General features: G+C 47.4%; 1 protein-coding gene across 2 annotated transcripts in view; it reads left to right on the top strand.

Moving 5' to 3' along the window:
- Positions 1-374: 374 nt before the first annotated feature.
- Positions 375-19,214, top strand: part of Irs1 (insulin receptor substrate 1) — a 59,559-nt gene continuing 40,719 nt past the window's right edge. The window contains exon 1 of one of the 2 annotated variants that reach the window (XR_009382636.1): positions 375-529. Coding sequence is in view for 1 of the 2 variants with exons in the window: in XM_059278554.1 (XP_059134537.1) it covers positions 5,852-9,571 (3,720 nt within the window). In the remaining variant the exon portion in view is untranslated. Of the gene's footprint in view, positions 530-5,457; positions 9,593-19,214 lie in introns of those variants that run through there. The other variant, XM_059278554.1, reaches the window with a different exon arrangement.

Here is a 19,214-nt window from a genome sequence, read left to right on the forward strand (position 1 = left end):
ATCTCCATGGGTATCTGCATGCACTCAGGCACATGTACATACACATACAATCAAGTACAGTTTTAGAAAAGATGCAAAGAAAATTAAAATGTAAAAGGAAATAAAAGTTATTTAGACAAATGTCACGTATGGACTTACCTCTGGGGGGGGGGGGGAAGTGTCAATCAGTACAGTTCCCGAAATGGAAGAAATAAATTGCAGCATTGAGTTTTCACTTTATTTCCCTTTCCTCCAATTTCATCCACATGCTTATTTCATGCTTTTATATACCCCAAACTGATAGAAGTTTTGACATTGTTGAGGGGATTAGTATATTTCTGAAATCCTGGGTTAGCACTCAATGCATTTACTCTCCCTGAATTCCCCAGGACACAGTGTGAAATCCAGACTGAGAGCAGAGATGGATTCTCAGCAGCTGATTGCCAGTAATTGATTTTTCTCAAAGCTGCTATGAGATGCACCCAAGCGTGGGTCATTGCCTGCTCCATCCTGCTGTAGTGAACAGCCCACAGATAGAGACCTTTAGTAGGTAAGCTGTGTATGTTCATTTAATTCCATAGCACCTAATTAAAAATTTCCCCTTTGTGCATAAGCCAACATTGCTTAAAGTTTTGTCTAAGTAGGAGTCTCTTGCAACATTGCTTTTAGATGAGGATATTTTTACTACAACATGTTGGTTTGGGGCTTGGATGAGGCCAGAAATCTGTAGTATTTTAATTGCACCTTGGAAAGAATAATTCTCCATGCTTGATAGCTGTGATTGAATAGAGAAGTCCCCAAACAGTGAGCGCTCAGTTAAGTAGGATGTTTATTGCTGTTGTTCTCTTTGAACATGCATAACGCTGTGAAATAAGTACCCTGCTTGTATTTCATAGCACCTTACTATGGGGCCTTTCAATTCATCATCAGTAATAGAACTCCATGGAATCAGCAGCACTGGGAACATGTTAAAAACACAGGCCCTTTGCCTCCCTTCCTAGGATCTTCATTTAAAAAAGATCCTGGGGGTCAGAGAAGCCCCAACTCAGCATTTTTGAGGCTGAATGTGATTTTACAGCTTTTTAAAAATTATCTTTTCTAATCCAAATGGATGGAAGATTTTCATGACAAGAGGGAAAGTTATAAAGGGTAGAGGCATCCATGATTGTAAAACATATTTGTCTACAAATGATGTCTTATAAAGTCAGAAGGCAATTGCTTGCTATGTGATCTTAGGCACCCGTCCCTGCTCTTCTACAGACAGGTCATTATGTCCAAAGAACTCAATACCTGGCCTAATGCTGGGAACGCAAGTAGATGTTCCAAGCACTGGAATGAGGGGAAAAAAATCTGCTAATCACTTCATGAGTTACAGCCACCCTTGGAGTTCAAGCTTGTGGCTCCTCTCCTTCATGGAGATTTTTTTCTTCCGTTTTTCATCTACGTGGGTTCTGTTGCCTGAGTTAATGTCAGGTACTTGATATTTAGCATGAATGTGCATACACACCTTTTATATGCCAGTTATTTTGTATCTCTGATACTAAAGCTACAAGAACCTGCCTCCTATGTTTTGGATCACTTTTGCAGAGGAGGCTTTCAGACATTTGTAACTAAGCATGTATATTAAAATAATAATAGTCCTGCAGTGAAAAAAATGCACAAGTTTTCGTTTTCCTTTCAGCATTGTTCCAAATTGCCAAAATTAATCCTGAGATCCCAATGGTTTCTCTATTGCTGATCCATTTATATTAAGGAACCTGTCTGCCGATAATATAAAGTGATTCTATAATTTTCAAATGAATAGTTATATCTTCACTGTTCTTTTGTTTCTATGCAATAATGTGGACAATTTTGTGATTTTCTTGGTAGCATCACATTCAGGCTATTTTCCCACTTTAATGGTCATTGTAGCTATATTAATCAAATATGCACCAAAGATGTAAAAATTTAGTTCCCACAACCATGACTGTATTCAAGACATTAATATGCCAGTTTAGTTCTGGCAATATTTCTAGTCAACGTTTTAAAATGCAGTTTTTCTGTATTGTTTTCACAAGTGGTCTATAACTGTCCTAGAGATGGCAGCATTGAGCAACTTATTTTGGTAATCAGTTGCTTGCCGGGTCTGAATTTTCTGTTAGGTGTAAATTTTTCTTAGAGAGTATTTCATTACAATACACAAGACTAATTTAGGATAAGGTGACAAGATAATACATGTATCTGCTCAACATGACTTCACTTAGATTCCACAAAAGCCTACGTTCCTATTCTGTATATTCACATAAATCAAATGTGAATTTGCATTTCCAGAGTTATCTCAACCTGTGAATTAAAAAATGTAGAAAACTGAACATATTGTAGTATAATTTAAATATTAACTACCTCTAAGATTGGCAGTAAGATTTGTGTGTGTGTGTGTGTGTGTGTGTGTGTGTGTGTGTGTGTATGTTACTGGGGATCCAACCCAGGTCCTTGGACACTTCAAGATATCTGTTCTGCTATAATAACAATTATTTTCATATCATCAAATCCCTAAACTTTTGTGAAGATGACTTGTAAAAATTTTCCAAATTAAATTTTTCTTTCGGTTGTCCCCTCCTTCAAGAAAATAGTATATTTTCCTCATAGAGGTACATCCCCCCTCCCCCAGCTTTTATTTGTTCTTGGTTGGGGATAGAGGGCAGGAAGGAAGTAATTTAAAAAATGAAAGTCTATGGATTTGGAGTGCTTCCCTATAAAATGGGAATTACAGGCCCCCTCCTGTAAAAAGTCCTTTTGGCCTAATCTAAACCTTGCTGTTGCTATCCAGCAGCTGTTTATTATCTTTCTTTTTTGTTTGTTTTGGGAGGGGTCTTGGGCAAAACCTCCCACTATTACTCTTCCACACTAACTTCAGGCATCTCTGCTTCGCATTCTCCCCTCCCCCTATAGCACATCAAACCTTCAGAACCCGAGTCCTGTTATTGCTGCCTCGGTACCACTTCCAAATTACTTGCTATTTATAGCCTTGCTGTAGTGGGCACGTGTACCCGCATCACCAAGCTGTCAGAGGGAAAAAGGGAGGGCTTTCAATTCTACATGTGTACCTAGATAATACATTAACCAGGTTGAAAAGAGCCTGCGTGATGAAGGAGAAGGTGAAAAGAGACACCCGAGGCTCCCAGGCTTTCGTGAGGGGGTGGCATCTGCAGATGCGGGATACCCCAATTCAATTACCGCAAGCCTCTGAATGGCGCCTGCACCTACGTCTGTACCCTCACCCTCTCTCCCCTTTACCGCATCTGTGCAAGACGGGAAAGACAGGCAACTCCACCAATCAGCAGGCTGCCCCAGGAAACTCACCCCGCCTTCCCCCCCACCCCCGCGTTAGACTGAGGCACGTTCCCCCCGCCCCTGACTCCCCCACTCCAGGCCCCGCGGTCTAGTGGATTGAGCATGCCCAGCACCTTCAGTGCTGCGTCTCCCTGCGAACATCCTGCAGTGCCTGAGAGCTAGAGGCTGAGGGGGGTTCCTGGCGTAGAAAAGGAGGCGGAAACCCAGAACCACCCAGGGCTAAAGTGGCTTGGCTTTAAGCATAGGGACCAACGTCACCTTTGTAGGTCTTTAATGCCAGTTGGATAAGACAGGGACATCCTGCTTGATTTATAGGTCATCTTAATAAAAATTAAAAAAAAAAAAAAGAAAAAAGAAAAAGAAAAACTTTGGGGAGCGTCTGCTTGTGGCGAGACCGAGTAACAGGCTTTGCAGCTAGGCTGCTGACCCGTTTTCATCAAGAAGTACCCTTTTTTCTTGTACAGCCTAACCCCTTATCCTTGTGGTCAAGGTTAAAAATTTATAGGGTCGTCCAGTGCACGTGGAAACTATGAAACAAACATTTGCTAATATGTACACAGTAGGGATTTGGACTTAGGAACTCTCTGAACGTCCTTAACATTTTTTTTTTTTTAATTACGAATAGACTTGAGAATGTGGTAAGGGGCGCCTTTTTTTCTTCCGCCCCCATCCTTTGCCCTAATCCATAAGTATGAATCCCTGTTCACCTGCACGAAGGGAGTGAAACTGTGACATTTACATTTTATTTCTTCCCTAATTGACATGCCGCTGATCTCAATACTGCTAGGCGTGAGATCCCCAGTTTTGAGTCTGAGAGACCCTAACCCAGCAACAGTCATTGCCCTTGGGCATCCCTCTGTGTTCGCTCCAGGTGCTTCACCGCAGTACACCCTGAGATTCCAGGTGGAAGGCTGGCCCACAAGTCCTTCAGAAAACCTTACCCCCCCCCCAAAAAAAAATGTAGGTCTCCCCACCAGGGACTCTCACCTAGAAACCAAGATCCAGCTGGCTCCCGGGGATCGCCCTTACCTGTTGGGTGAGAGGCTGCGGGTCATCCGCGTCCCCTCCTCCCCAGCCCTCCTACCCGGGGTTCTGCAGCGGCTGCACACTCTCCCCCCCACCCCGCCCGCCAACTGCCCCCACCCTCACTCCTGCGTCTTCCCCAGATCGCCCCCTCCCGTTTTCCCAGACTCCCCTCCTGCTTTCCGGTAGCCACCCAAACACGCCCGCCCTCCCGCCGCGGGGATTCCTGCGGGCCGGGGGCGCCATGGGTGGCGCGGGCATGGGAGGCGCAGTGCCCGGGGCTCTGCCGGCCACGCAGGGGCGCTGCCTGAGCGCTGCAGCAAAGGCCCAGCGCCGGCGCCTCTGCGGCACGGCCGGGGGGTGGAGAGGGGCGGGCGCGGGGCGGGCTCGGCCCGGAATGTAGAGCGAGAAGGGAGAGAGAGAGAGAGGGAGAGAGAGACCCTGGCTGGAGCCTCCCGGCCGCGGCCCGACTGCAGAGAGCCGAGGCTCCGTCACGTGTTTTGCTCCTCCGGAGTGAGACGGCGGCGAGGTCTGGGGGCCGGCGCGCAGTGCCAGACGCCGCCGCCGCCGCCGCTTGTTTTGGTTGGGGCTCTCGGCAACTCTCCGAGGAGGAGAAGGAGGAGGAGGGAGGAGAGAAGTAACTGCGGCGGCTGCGCCTCCGGAGGACCGGGCGTCTTCCCCCGATCTCTTCCCAAACCACCACCCCCCCCCCTCGCCTCCCTCCCTCATCCCCTCCCCTCCTCCCTTGCGGACTGGAGCTTGGGGCAGGGATGAGTCTGTCCCTCTGGACCGTCCCCTGCTCCCCTGGCTGCCCAGTAGCGTTGCGCGTGGAAAAGCCACTTTCCCCGCCCGCCGAGATGGGCTCGAGTGCGGGCTGCAGAGGACGCGTCCTCGGGCGGCGGCAGCAGCAGCAACAGCCGCAGCGCCGCGGTCTCTGCGATTGAGCTGGTATTTGGGCGGCTGGTGGCGGCGGGGACGGTTGGAGGGTGGGAGGAGGCGGAGGAGGAGGAGAAGGAGGAGGAGGGAGAACCCCGTGCAACGTTGGGACTTGGCAGCCCGCCTCCCCCTGCCCAAGGATATTTAATTTGCCTCGGGAATCGCTACTTCAGAGGGGAACTCGGGAGGGAAGGCGCGCGCGCCTGAAGGGCCAAGCTGGGACTCCTCGGTCGCCGCTGCGTCCCTGCACCGCACTTGACCAGGGGCGGCGAGGGATGCATCTAAGCTTCTTCTCGGCTGCAGAGACTCGGGGGAGACTTGGTCCTCAGAAGATCGTGCCTGGACTCACCCTAGACACACTGCCTTCCCCTCTGGGCATGAAACGCCCTTAAACTCGGGTCGGGCAGTCTTCCTTGGCGCAGCTACCTCGTCCTTCGGCTGCCCCTCCCCAGCGCCGGGAACAGCGAGGATTTCGGAATCAGGGTTTCTGCTTCCTCCAGCCCGGAGTGCATGTGCGGGGCCGCATCGAGAAGCCTCCCCCCACCCAGTTTTTCGGCACCTCCCTCTGCTCCGCAGCAGCATGGCGAGCCCTCCGGATACCGATGGCTTCTCCGACGTGCGCAAGGTGGGCTACCTGCGCAAACCCAAGAGTATGCACAAGCGCTTTTTCGTGCTGCGGGCAGCCAGCGAGGCCGGGGGCCCGGCGCGCCTGGAGTACTATGAGAATGAGAAGAAGTGGCGGCACAAGTCGAGCGCCCCCAAACGCTCGATCCCCCTCGAGAGCTGTTTCAACATCAACAAGCGGGCTGACTCCAAGAACAAGCACCTGGTGGCTCTCTACACCCGAGACGAACACTTTGCCATTGCGGCAGATAGCGAGGCTGAGCAAGACAGCTGGTACCAGGCTCTTCTGCAGCTGCATAATCGAGCAAAGGCCCACCATGACGGGGCTGGAGGTTGCGGTGGTAGCTGCAGCGGCAGCTCTGGCGTCGGAGAGGCAGGGGAAGACTTGAGCTATGACACGGGCCCGGGACCTGCGTTCAAGGAGGTCTGGCAGGTTATCCTGAAACCCAAAGGCCTGGGTCAGACAAAGAACCTGATTGGCATCTACCGCCTCTGCCTGACCAGCAAGACCATCAGCTTTGTGAAGCTGAACTCCGAGGCAGCGGCTGTGGTGCTGCAGCTGATGAACATCAGACGCTGTGGACACTCAGAGAACTTCTTCTTCATCGAGGTGGGGCGTTCCGCCGTAACAGGGCCCGGCGAGTTCTGGATGCAAGTAGATGACTCCGTGGTAGCCCAGAACATGCATGAGACCATTCTAGAGGCCATGCGGGCCATGAGCGATGAGTTTCGCCCGCGCAGCAAAAGCCAGTCTTCATCCGGTTGCTCCAACCCCATCAGTGTTCCCCTTCGCAGGCACCATCTCAACAATCCTCCACCCAGCCAGGTGGGGTTGACTCGCCGATCTCGCACCGAGAGCATCACTGCCACTTCCCCTGCCAGCATGGTAGGTGGAAAACCAGGTTCCTTCCGGGTGCGTGCCTCCAGTGATGGCGAGGGCACCATGTCCCGCCCTGCATCAGTGGATGGCAGTCCAGTGAGCCCTAGCACCAACAGGACCCACGCCCATCGGCATAGAGGCAGCTCCAGGCTGCACCCCCCACTCAACCACAGCCGCTCCATCCCCATGCCTTCTTCCCGCTGCTCACCTTCAGCCACCAGCCCAGTGAGTCTGTCATCCAGTAGCACTAGTGGCCATGGCTCCACCTCAGACTGTCTCTTCCCGAGGCGCTCTAGTGCTTCCGTGTCCGGTTCTCCTAGTGATGGCGGTTTCATCTCTTCTGATGAGTATGGCTCTAGTCCCTGCGATTTCCGAAGTTCCTTCCGCAGTGTCACCCCAGATTCTTTGGGCCACACCCCACCAGCCAGGGGTGAGGAAGAGCTGAGCAACTATATCTGCATGGGTGGCAAGGGAGCCTCCACTTTGGCTGCTCCCAATGGTCACTACATTTTGTCTAGGGGTGGCAATGGCCATCGCTACATCCCAGGTGCTAGCTTGGGGACAAGCCCAGCGTTGACTGGGGATGAAGCCACCAGCGCAGCAGATCTGGATAACCGGTTTCGGAAGAGAACTCACTCCGCAGGCACGTCCCCTACCATTTCTCACCAGAAGACCCCCTCGCAGTCTTCAGTGGCTTCTATTGAGGAGTATACGGAGATGATGCCCGCTGCCTACCAACCAGGAGGTGGCAGTGGAGGCCGACTGCCCAGCTACCGGCATTCCGCCTTCGTGCCCACCCACTCCTATCCCGAAGAGAGTCTAGAGATGCACCCCTTGGAGCGTCGTGGGGGCCACCACCGTCCAGACACTGATGATGGCTACATGCCCATGTCTCCAGGGGTGGCTCCAGTGCCCAGCAACCGTAAAGGAAATGGGGACTATATGCCCATGAGCCCCAAAAGTGTGTCTGCCCCACAGCAGATCATTAACCCCATCAGACGCCACCCTCAGAGAGTGGACCCCAATGGCTACATGATGATGTCTCCCAGTGGCAGTTGCTCCCCTGACATTGGAGGTGGGTCCAGCAGCAGCAGCGGCGGCGCAGCCCCTTCTGGGAGCAGCTATGGGAAGCCATGGGCAAATGGAGTAGGGGGGCACCATCCTCATGCCCTGCCTCATTCCAAACCTCCTGTTGAGAGTGGTGGTGGCAAGCTCTTGCCTTGCACAGGCGACTACATGAACATGTCACCGGTGGGAGACTCCAACACCAGCAGCCCCTCCGAATGCTACTACGGTCCAGAAGATCCCCAGCACAAGCCAGTCCTTTCCTACTACTCATTGCCAAGGTCTTTTAAGCACACCCAGCGCCCCGGGGAGCCGGAGGAGGGTGCCAGGCACCACCAGCATCTTCGTCTCTCTTCCAGCTCTGGACGCCTTCTCTACACTACAACTGCGGAAGATTCTTCCTCTTCGACCAGCAGTGACAGCCTGGGTGGGGGTTACTGTGGGGCTAGGTCCGAGTCTGGCCTCCCTCATCCCCACCACCACGTCTTGCAGCCCCATCTGCCTCGAAAGGTAGACACGGCTGCGCAGACCAACAGCCGCCTGGCCCGGCCCACAAGGCTGTCCTTGGGGGATCCCAAGGCAAGCACCTTACCGAGGGTAAGGGAGCAGCAGCAGCAGCAGCAGCAGCAGCAACAGCAGCAACCTTCGCTGCACCCTCCGGAGCCCAAGAGCCCAGGGGAATATGTGAATATTGAATTCGGGAGTGGCCAGCCTGGCTATTTAGCTGGCCCCGCGACTTCCCATAGCTCCCCTTCAGTCCGATGTCCACCCCAGCTCCACCCAGCTCCCAGAGAAGAGACTGGCTCGGAAGAGTACATGAACATGGACTTGGGGCCAGGCCGGAGGGCAACCTGGCAGGAGAGTGGTGGGGTTGAGTTGGGCAGAGCAGGCCCTGCACCTCCAGGGGCTGCTACCATTTGCAGGCCAACCCGGTCGGTGCCAAGTAGCCGCAGTGACTACATGACCATGCAGATAGGTTGTCCTCGTCAAAGCTATGTGGATACCTCCTCAGTGGCCCCAGTCAACTATGCTGACATGCGGACAGGCATTGCTGCAGAGAAGGTGAGCCTGCCCAGAACCACAGGGGCCGCTCCCTCTTCATCCTCCACAGCCTCTGCTTCTCCTGCTGCACCTCAAGGAGCAGCAGCTGAGCCGGCTGCTCCCTCTTCCCTGCTGGGAGGCCCTCAGGGACCTGGGGGCATGAGTGCATTCACCAGAGTGAACCTCAGTCCCAACCATAACCAGAGTGCCAAAGTGATTCGTGCAGACACTCAAGGATGCCGGAGGAGGCATAGCTCCGAGACCTTCTCAGCACCTACTCATGCTGGCAACACGGTGTCCTTGGGAGCAGGGGCTGCAGTAGGGGGCAGTGGTGGTGGTGGTGGCGGCGGCGGTAGCAGCAGCAGTGAGGATGTAAAGCGCCACAGCTCGGCATCATTTGAGAACGTGTGGCTGAGACCTGGGGATCTAGGGGGAGCCTCCAAGGAGACAGCTCCAGTGTGCGGGGCTGCTGGCGGTTTGGAGAAAAGTCTTAACTACATAGACCTGGATTTGGCCAAGGACGTTAAACAGCGCCCCCGGGAGTGCCCTTCTCAACAGCAGCCCCTACCGCCCCCTCCCCCTCGCCAGCCCTCAGGCAGCAGCGAGGGCAGCTCCCCCAGACGCTCCAGTGAGGATTTAAGTACTTATGCCAGCATCAGCTTCCAGAAACCGCCAGAGGACCGTCAATAGCTCAACTGGACATCACAGCAGGTGCGTTTTATGGTGGCAGAGTCAGAAGATAAAAGTACATGTACCTGGGTGCTTGAATTCTGTTCTTTAACTCTGTCCCTTTTCACTCCTTCCCACGGTGTCCTTGGGGAGGATACACTTTCAGGAGGTGGGGGTGTGTGGGTCAGGGTACACAGATGCTCACCCCACAGTGACACCTGGCAGAAAATGTGTTGGAGCAGCCACAGAAGGGCTTCTGTATTTGAGAATTCCCAACTGAAGTACCTGTCACGGCATTTTAAAACTTAACATTCTCTAAAACCTGTCCTGAGGTTTGTCAAGAATCATTTTCTTCATATCAAAGTTTTATTTTGAGTAAATATTAAGGCCAGACCTTAGTAGGGACAGTTCTACAAAAATACTTGCTAATACAAAACCAAAAAGCCCTCCTTTAAGATCCTGTCTCAGTGTTCTGAAGGGCAAGCTCACTGAGTGGCTGTGTGCACTTTTGTTCTGTGATTTCACAATACCAAAGCAGTGTAAACAGCAGTGACTTTTATTCAGGCTGTCTTAAAAAGATCCATGAGTAAGAGCTTTTTTAGGCACAAGTATTTAGAAAGAAGTTCTTACCTATCTCAGGTCTCTAAAGAAAGTAATTGTGGGGGACATTTTCTTTTTGTTCTTGTACTAGAATTCATGAAATGTTTTTCACACACGGACCTACCATCTTGCAGGCATGGCTGCTTTTGTACAGAATATGCAATAAACACTATGTGCCTGAGACACATTATGAGTTAAGAGTTATGGAAGTTCACCTCAGACTTTCTACCTTGTAATTCCTTTTCTTGTACTAAGGCATCACACATACCATTTGGGGGCTACTGTACATTTTTCCTATAACATTACTTAACATTTTTCTAGTGAAATGAACAGGCATCATCAAGTCAGGGTAAAAAGGGCGTTTGTTTTGGTGTGTGTCGAATGGGGCGGGGGACTGTGTGGTCTTGATTTGTAGGGTGCTTGCTTTCCTTTTAGTTCATGAGTAGATGCCTCAGAGATGTTGAAAGTTGGCTTTAGGTCATCTGTGGCCAAGGCTGCACTGAAAATGAGAAACATTTGTAATAGGAAGTTAGCCTGTCTTTCGTTCTGGGAGCCTGTTTTCTGGTGGTCATTGTGGGGAGAGGACTGTCGTTCCCAGATAATGTGATGAGTTGGCAAATCAGAACTTTCCAGAATTGGAAGCAGTTTATTCTGACAAACTGATTACCTTGTGAATTTTATATATGCCTCACAGAAAGAGCATTTGGAAAGTATTTGTTTTTCTTAATAAGTCTCTGTTCATAAGAAATTAATTTGTGCCCTGGGCTTTTATCAATAGGAAATAATAATAACAGGGTGATTATGTGATCAAAATGGCCCTGATTCTGCCTCCAAGAACTATCATGCTTTGTTTTGTTGGACCAAATAGAGGCACATGAACATTAAAACTAAGATTTTACGTGATGTTAAGAAAGCATCTATTTATTCAATATGTGCTTTTATCACCGGGGCAGAGAGATTTTTTAGTGTATTGTTGTCAATATAAAATTCTTGGTTATTTTTACCGTGATTTTTGAGGGTTGGGACTCCTATAATACTTGCATTGTAAACTGCTTACTTATTTCATAAGGTAAGAAGAGCCTGAAGCAAACAGATCCAGCAAAAATCAAATTTGGGCTTTACAGGAGGTAAAAGAAGAAAAGAAGACACTCCCCCCCCCCCATTTGCTTTCTTACTTTGTATAGCTTTTGTTTTACAAAGTAGAATAAGCAGTGTTTGGTCTTTTGAAGAAAAAAATGAAATGACCAAACAATCTCCATGGTTTAAAAAGGAATTTAAAAGAAAATCCTGCTTATGTGGAAAACACACACACACACACACACACACACACACACACACACACACACAAATCCCTCCCTTCCTTCCCAAGACTTTAATGCTCAACTTTTCGTTCTTAACTTTCTTAGGGAAAATACGATAATCCAGAAAAATCAGTCCTGTCTGTTACATTGCTGGAATAGCAGTAGATATGCTTTTCCAAATGTCAGAAGCAGTCTTCTACGATGTATATCTAAGTTTTAAGTGTGTGTGTGTGTGTGTGTGTGTGTGTGTGTGTGTGTGTGTTCTTCAAGCAGAGCACCTAGTGCTACCTGGTGCTTGTACACCCTCAATTGTGCTTGCTTTTGCTGAGTTTAAAGGTTTTATTTGCTAGTCAGTTATCATCAGAAGCTGGGCGCAATCAGATCTGCCAGTGGCAAACAGCTTCTGCTCACAGTGAGTTATCAGTTAGCTATTATAACCTCCCCTGCCTTTGCTGTCTCTGCTGCTACTTCCCGTCTTAGAAAAAAACCCTGAAACACGGTTAAAGGAATACGGCTGCCTCAAGGGATGTGTGTGCGTTCTGGGAGCCCCTCTTAGACATCTCAGCTTGTTTACTTTGTTTCAATGTCAGTTCAAGGAGAGCCATTAGGAGAGAGGAAGAGAAGCATTTAGCTCCTGTGCTCAGGACTTGACCGATTCAACAACCATCTTTTCTGTGTCTCCCTGGGTTCTCTGGTGCATGTCAGGGTCACCTCCAACTTACGTACTGAACTGCTAGATTGTGCTGTGGAAAGATCACCCCTTCCCCTGTTCCTTTGTCCCCACCTCCTAGTGCATGGTCATGGCATTAGTACAGTCATTGTGGCCTACTGTATGTACCCAGAGCCTCAAGAGGAGGGCTAAAAGAACCCTCTGGGCCTCAACACGACCGTCCAAATACCTTTAACCAGCATTTGCCTAAGATTTGACTTGACTGTTGTAACTGCAGCCTGGCAGCCAGAGCACACTTTTGCTGACACAGACTGGAGTCATACCTCCCGGGGTCTTTTTTTTTTTTTTTTTTTTTTTTCTCATCCTTTTGTTAAGGTACCCTTAAAAAGAGAATTTTACCATCGTTTCCGACTCTGTTTTTCCTCTAGGACTTCATGCCTCTCTTTACCCCCTCCCTCCATGCTCTCCTCCCCATGGCCTTTGGAGCTGGCGCAGACCCGCGGGCCCTGGCACTTTCCCTCTTCCCGGGTCACCTCCGCTTCCTGCCTGCGCCTCCCCTTTGCTTGGCTCTTGGCCCCCCCTCTTCCAAGCCTCCTTCCGCCCAGGAGTCGGCCGCGAGGAGGTCGTCCAGGCTCCCGCCCCCGCCTGGCTCGGTCCTCCCGGGACACTGGGGGCCCCTTCCCAGGCCTCGAGGTTGGCGGTGGCAGCCGAGCCCCCGCCCCTCTGGCCGGCGGGCCGGACGCCGGACGCCGATTGGCTCTTGTGAGAGCCAATCAGCATGAGTGATGGCCGGGGCGGGGGCAGGCTGGGGCCTCGCTGGGGAAGCTCTCTCACCCCTCCGGGTGCTGCAGAGCTGATCCAGGTTCTCCCGCCCCCAAGCCTAGGATACGGATGCGCTTCGTCTCTAATGTATCTCTGCCAGAATCCTAAAAATGAAAAAAAAGCCCAGCAGCGGGCTGACAGAGGCCGGAAACACCTCACTTCCTCTTTTTTTTTTTTAATTGAGAAAAATTCAGGCCGCGACCATGTGACATGCCCCATTTTGTTTCCCTCCTGTCTTTACTATGGTTTACTACGACGACGCCGTTCCTTCATCCTCCCACTCTAGTGTGCAAACAGGAGCGAGCGGCAGACGGCACGTGGTGTGGGATTGACTGGGCTGGCTCCCGCTTCTCACATTTATGTCTCTTGCTAAAGGGGAGGAGAAAGGAGAGACACAAGCCTTGCTTTGGGGTCATTCTAAGGAAAACTCCTTTGCCTTGAAAGAGCCCGAGGCTCTTTCCAGTAACTAACAATATACACTTTACCGAGCACCTGCCGCTTCAAACGCACCTGAGCTGGATAAGATCAAGGAAAATTGATCCTCCTCACTTCTCTTTTGAGGGAACCCAGAGAGTAAGGAAACCTTAGGCTACAGTTTGCACGTTGTAAGTGTCTAAAGATTCGCTTGAAGAGTACATAGTGTGCTCCTTTACCAAGATTTTGAGGACGAGTGGGTGTGTTTTTCAAACGTTTGGTATTTGACCAGTGACATCCCACCAAGGCAGTCTGGGTCGATTGTTAAGACTTGCTCTAGTTGTATTGCGACCTCAGAACGAAATTTCATGAGATGTGTTGTTATAGGGATGAAAAAGGAAAGAAAGAAAACTATGGGAGTATTTTCTACTTCCCTTACTCCCAAAAGGGTTTCTCAGCAGCCAGCATCCCTCTCCATCACTGACTCATAAGTCACAGGGGTAATGTTTTTCTGAGGTGCCCACGGAAAAAGCACAGGTGAAAAATCAATGTGCTGACAGCTCTGGTATGAAAGAACTCAAATTTCTTGAGATCAGCAGAAAAGAGATACGGCAGCATCTAACTTTTTATTGTCTGCCATTGTTTAGGTTGCCTATATTTTAAAAAAATATATCCCTGTATAATAACCATGTATTTGAACAACCGTAATATTGCCTTACAGGGAAGAACTTGAGCTCCAAACCAGCATGCTACTTCTTAAACTTTTTTTTTTTCCAGTTTATCAGAATTCCTGGAAAATCAGTTTGTGCTATCTCGAATGATGCAATGGAAAAAAACTGTTCCCAGGAGTAAGATCTTGAGTTCTAGCCTCGTGACCTTGATCAAGTCACTTAATTTCCCTTGGTCTATTTCCTCATCAGTAACTGGAGAAGTTTGTTCCACATTGTTCTAATCTTTGCAGCTCTAAACATAGGGATATTTTGGAGCAAATGACTGATACTCTTTAATGAGTCATATGTACTGAGCATTATTTCTCCAGAAGCCGTAGTTGGGGGTCATAGTAAAGTGCACTGGGATGCTCTAAGCTGTGCTGCTCTTACATATGTGTCAGATCCTCTTTTTGTTTCTGTGAGACAAGGTTTCTCTGTGTAGTTTTGATGCCTGTCCTGGATCTCGCTCTGCAGACCAGGCTGGCTTCGAACTCACAGAGATCCACCTGGCTCTGCCTCCTGAGTGCTGGCATTAAAGGCATGTGCCACTGCCGCCGGGCTGTGTCAGATCCTCTGTCTCGGCAGATGGAGGCTTGGAAGGAAGGCTCTTTGATTTAGGACTGGCTTTTGACCTTTCTTGTTTGGAGAGGGCATTTTCACATTTGTTTTTCTCCAAGACAGGATTTCTCTGTGTAGCCCTCAAACTCAGAGATCTGCCTGCCTCTGCCTCCTGAGTGCTGGGATCAAAGGCGTGCGCCACCACCGCCCATTTTCATATTTTAACAGACTTTGAGGCAAACCCTCCTGATAGTATTTATCTAAGTTTTGGAGCCATCTTCAGACTAGATGAGTCTCCTCTTACCTCATTTAAAAAGAACACGTCCTATGTGAATGTAGGTCACCTGCAACTTTTCTCCTGTCTAAAGTCACCCACCAGGAGAATCATACTCGACAGTGTAGATCAGGCTGTAACCAATGTAGGTCTATGACATTGCTCAACATAACTTCTGTTGGGAATCTCCCCCTTCTTAGAGGTAGTTAATTCACGGATAGTGTTTCTCATTTGTAGCCTCAGAATTCTCCGGTGAGATACCTATATAAGTTAGTGAACAGGACAGCTGAGAAACCCCCTGGGGACTATGGGATGTCTTGCAGGCAAAGTGTGCTGCCCCAGGACTCATCTGTGCTGTAGAATTTTGGAGTTCTTAGCTGAGCTATTAGCATATGTATTCTGTTGACCGACCCGATGTCGTCTTGGCTGTGGAGTTGTTAATATATTCAGAGGCTCTCAGGGTATTCGCATCTCTACATAGGCTTCATATATCATGAGAATCATAGTCTGTAGACTTTTCATTTAAAACTATTCACTTCATCTTTTCCCACCTTCCTACTACAGTCATATCTCTTAGCTGAATTGGAGATAAATGTTTCCTTTTATTGTGATTAAGTTGGTAATTCGGTATAATAGGTCTTCATGGTGTTCAGATTCTGTTTTGTTGTTTTAAAGAAAGTCTTTTCCTAGATTATTTCCTCATGCTAGAGAGTTCCTGGAAATAACATTCAAGGAAAATGACTTATGAATTTGGTTTGAAGTCAATTTCTCATTAAAGACTCTGTGACTTTTTTCATACTAGTACTTTTGGGGGAGCTTTAAAAATGATAGGTATCCTCACATTTATAATTATGTATTTGATTTAATATTTATTTCATTACCTTATGGATTCATAGCTATAGGGCCAACTTTAAAAACTCCTAAAATGTTATGTTTGAAATATGTTTGAAAAGCATAATTATGAATTTTTAATGGAATCACATCTTGATGCTGCATAGTTTAATTCTCGTGTGTTTTGGTCTAATATGAAACAATTTAAGACGTGAATAGAAGGCTATTTGAAATGATAGGCTCGTAGGAATCATCAGACGGCACCTACTTTTGTCTTACAGAAGTGGTATCTTTACCAATCTTAATTCACAGAGAAAGGGAAATGATGGAATAGGCAAAACTAAGTTACTGGTCATCCACAGTGAAAGAAATATTTTTTTCATTTCGATAAGATTCTTGCTACAGATTCTGCTATAATCTATTTGTTAAAATAAATTTGGTTGGATGAATGTCATTTGTGCCTTTTCCATGAGTCACTGATCTTTGAATAATAGGGATTTTAAAATAGTATGTTTATTGGGAGAAGGTTGTGCCTCTCTTTTAGCCCTTGTCCTGTCTAAAAAGTCCTGGTGGCAGGTGAATGGAATCCTTGGGTCAGACATTAATGTAGTTGTGACAGTCTTCAGTAGAGAAGAGGTCTAGTGGTTTTACTGACAAGTTGAGTTGCGTCTGTTGTTCCTTTACCATTTCATGTTTTAATTTTGTTTCTTGCAGTTACATGTTGCATGTATATTCTTCTGTTCCGTTAGTCGTCTTGTTTATTTGACCAGATACTCTCTGATGCAAGTTCTCCGATCTGCCCTGACATATTCAGGTCATGTTGCTATCAGTATTGTTTAGTCTTTAGAGTACAATAGTTGTGTTTACTGAAGTAATCAAAGAACTATGAGTTCATTTCAAATGTATGTTGTATTGCAAGCAAATTATGTCTTATGTGGGAAGTTCTAATTCTTGCTTTCAGGGAAGATATAGACCATGTTAAGTTGTTTTTAAATTCAACATTAAAAAAAAATAGCTGTTGGGCCAACAAGATGGCTCAGTGAGCAAAAAAGTGCTTGTTGTCCAAGCCTGATAGATGCTTTGAGTTTGATCTCTGGAACCCACAGTGTAGGGGAGAATTGATTCCCAAATCCCAAAAGTTATCTTCTACACACACACACACACACACACACACCATACACTTTTAGAAAATAATAAAATATAGCTGATATATACAGGCCAGTAGAAGATTTGGTAATTACTGTATAACCCAACTATCTTTCATCTGATCTCCAAAGATCACTTCTCTATTCATTCTCAAATTATTTGGAGGACTCAATATAGAAATACATTTATCTTTGTGTGTGTGTGTGTGTGTGTGTGTGTGTGTGTGTGTGTGGGTGTGTGTGTGTTTGTGTGTGTGTGTGTGAATAGAAAAGTCTGATGTTGGGCATCTTTAAGGGCTCTCCATCTTACTTCTTGAGACAGGGTGCAGCTCACCGAGTCAGCTAGACTAGCTGCCTAGCAAGCTCCAGGGGTCCTCCTGCCTCTCGCTCATACATACTGGGGCTCAAACTCGGGTCTTCACTCTTGCACAGCAAGTTACTTTGTCGAATGAACTATCTCCCAGCCCCAAATCATCAGAAGAACTGTAACAACTCCAGTGTAGTCTTGGAAACTATCCATTTGCCAATTTCAACATAAAATATTTGCTGTTGACCAAATGGGCCCCGAGCCACATTTGTTCTTCCTCCCTACTTTCTCTTTCCTCAGTCAACATCACTGAGCACTGTGATGCTTCAAATTGTTCACCTTCTATTAGAAGAGATTGAAGCTAGATGCATGGCAATAGTGTAGAAAATGGGAAGGAGAAGTCCCCAAAGTCGTTTCCAAATTTCTCATGACATACTTCATCTGGGACAAAGAAAGATTAAAATCCAGAAAGTGTAATCCATGTAGGTAGCAATTTTCATAACTCCTAGGACAAAAGTATGAAGCTACCTTACAGTTGAAGGCCTTTAAAAAAAATCAAAATAATCATGACTTCCTCCCTGACAGTAAAACCAGATACACAATTAGTTGGTGAGGTTGTTGAACTTTCTCATTTGGAAGAATGGCCCATCTTCGGACAGCTGGGAGGAAAGCAAGAGGCGGGTATCTTTGGTCTGAAGGAAGCAGGAGGGAAAGGGGACAAGCCTGAGATGAATAGAGCTTGAATGTAGGATTCCTCATTGGTTGGCTGGCATTAGGAAGCATGAGGACTACGAAAGCAATTGATAATCTTTCTTTGTATGTTAGCTTTGCTATTAAGGGACTCCTCTCCTTCAGGTGGGTTTATTGTATTGTTTGTTTGTTTTGTTCTGTTTTTAGTTCTGAAAGACTGTAATCCTTGGAACTATCCCTCCTTCTGGTTGGGAATGCAATGTCCTTTGAGATTTTTTTCATCACTCTATTATTTTTAAATATGTGATAGTTTCCTTAAGGAACTAAAAGAAAACATGTTTCTTTTGGGCTACCAAGTTTTAAAAACATCTCTGAATCTACTCATATGATGTTTTACTTTTATCTCTAAAATTTTTATGCTACCATAAAAAGTATTATTTCATTGTGGCATTTGCATACATATATATGATTATACTTTTTTTTTAAGATTTATTTATTTATTATGTATACAGCATGTATGACTGCAGGCCAGAAGAGGGCACCAGATCTCATTACAGATGGTTGTGAGCCGCCATGTGGTTGCTGGGAATTGAACTCAGGACCTCTGGAAGAGCAGTCAGTGCTCTTAACCTCTGAGCCATCTCTCCAGCCCTATACTTTGTTCTTATACATCTTCTCCTGCTTCCCTTCTTCATCCTCCCTGGCCTTTCTCAAATAATTCCCCTTCTATTTACATGTCACATGTTTTCCATTATGTCCTTCTTTCTCCTCTCACCTCTTTTAAGGTCTGTTTCTCCGCCCTCCTTTCGCTACTTCTTTGACTTACACACACACACACATCAAGAAGTTGGAGCGAGGAGGGGAAGAGGTCTGGGGAGGCACTTGAATTTGTCTTTCTGAGTCTGGCTTGTTTCACTTAGCGTTATGATCTGCAGTCCCATCGTCCATTGGTCTGGTGATAGACATCTATGGTGGTTCTCATCTTTCGCTGTGGTAAATAGTGCAGCAGTGAACATGAATGTGCATGTATCTTTGTGGTATATTGACTTCAGTCCTTTGGGTTTATGCCCAGGAGTGGATATGGCTAGGTCATATAGTAGTCTTATTTTTAGTTTTTTGAGGAACCTTCAAACTGACTTCCATAGTGACTGTATTGTTTTACATTCTCATGAGTAATATATATCTTTCCTCTTTTTCCACATCCTCATCAGTGTTTGAGTCATTTGTTTTCTTGGTGGTAGCCGTTTGGACTGGCAGAGATGGAATGTCAATGAAGTTCTGATTTGCATTTCTCTGATGGACAAGGGTGTTGAACACTGTTTCAAATATTTATTGGCCAGTT

The sequence above is a fragment of the Peromyscus eremicus genome, chromosome 13, assembly GCF_949786415.1.
Source record: "Peromyscus eremicus chromosome 13, PerEre_H2_v1, whole genome shotgun sequence".
Lineage (NCBI taxonomy): Eukaryota > Metazoa > Chordata > Mammalia > Rodentia > Cricetidae > Peromyscus > Peromyscus eremicus.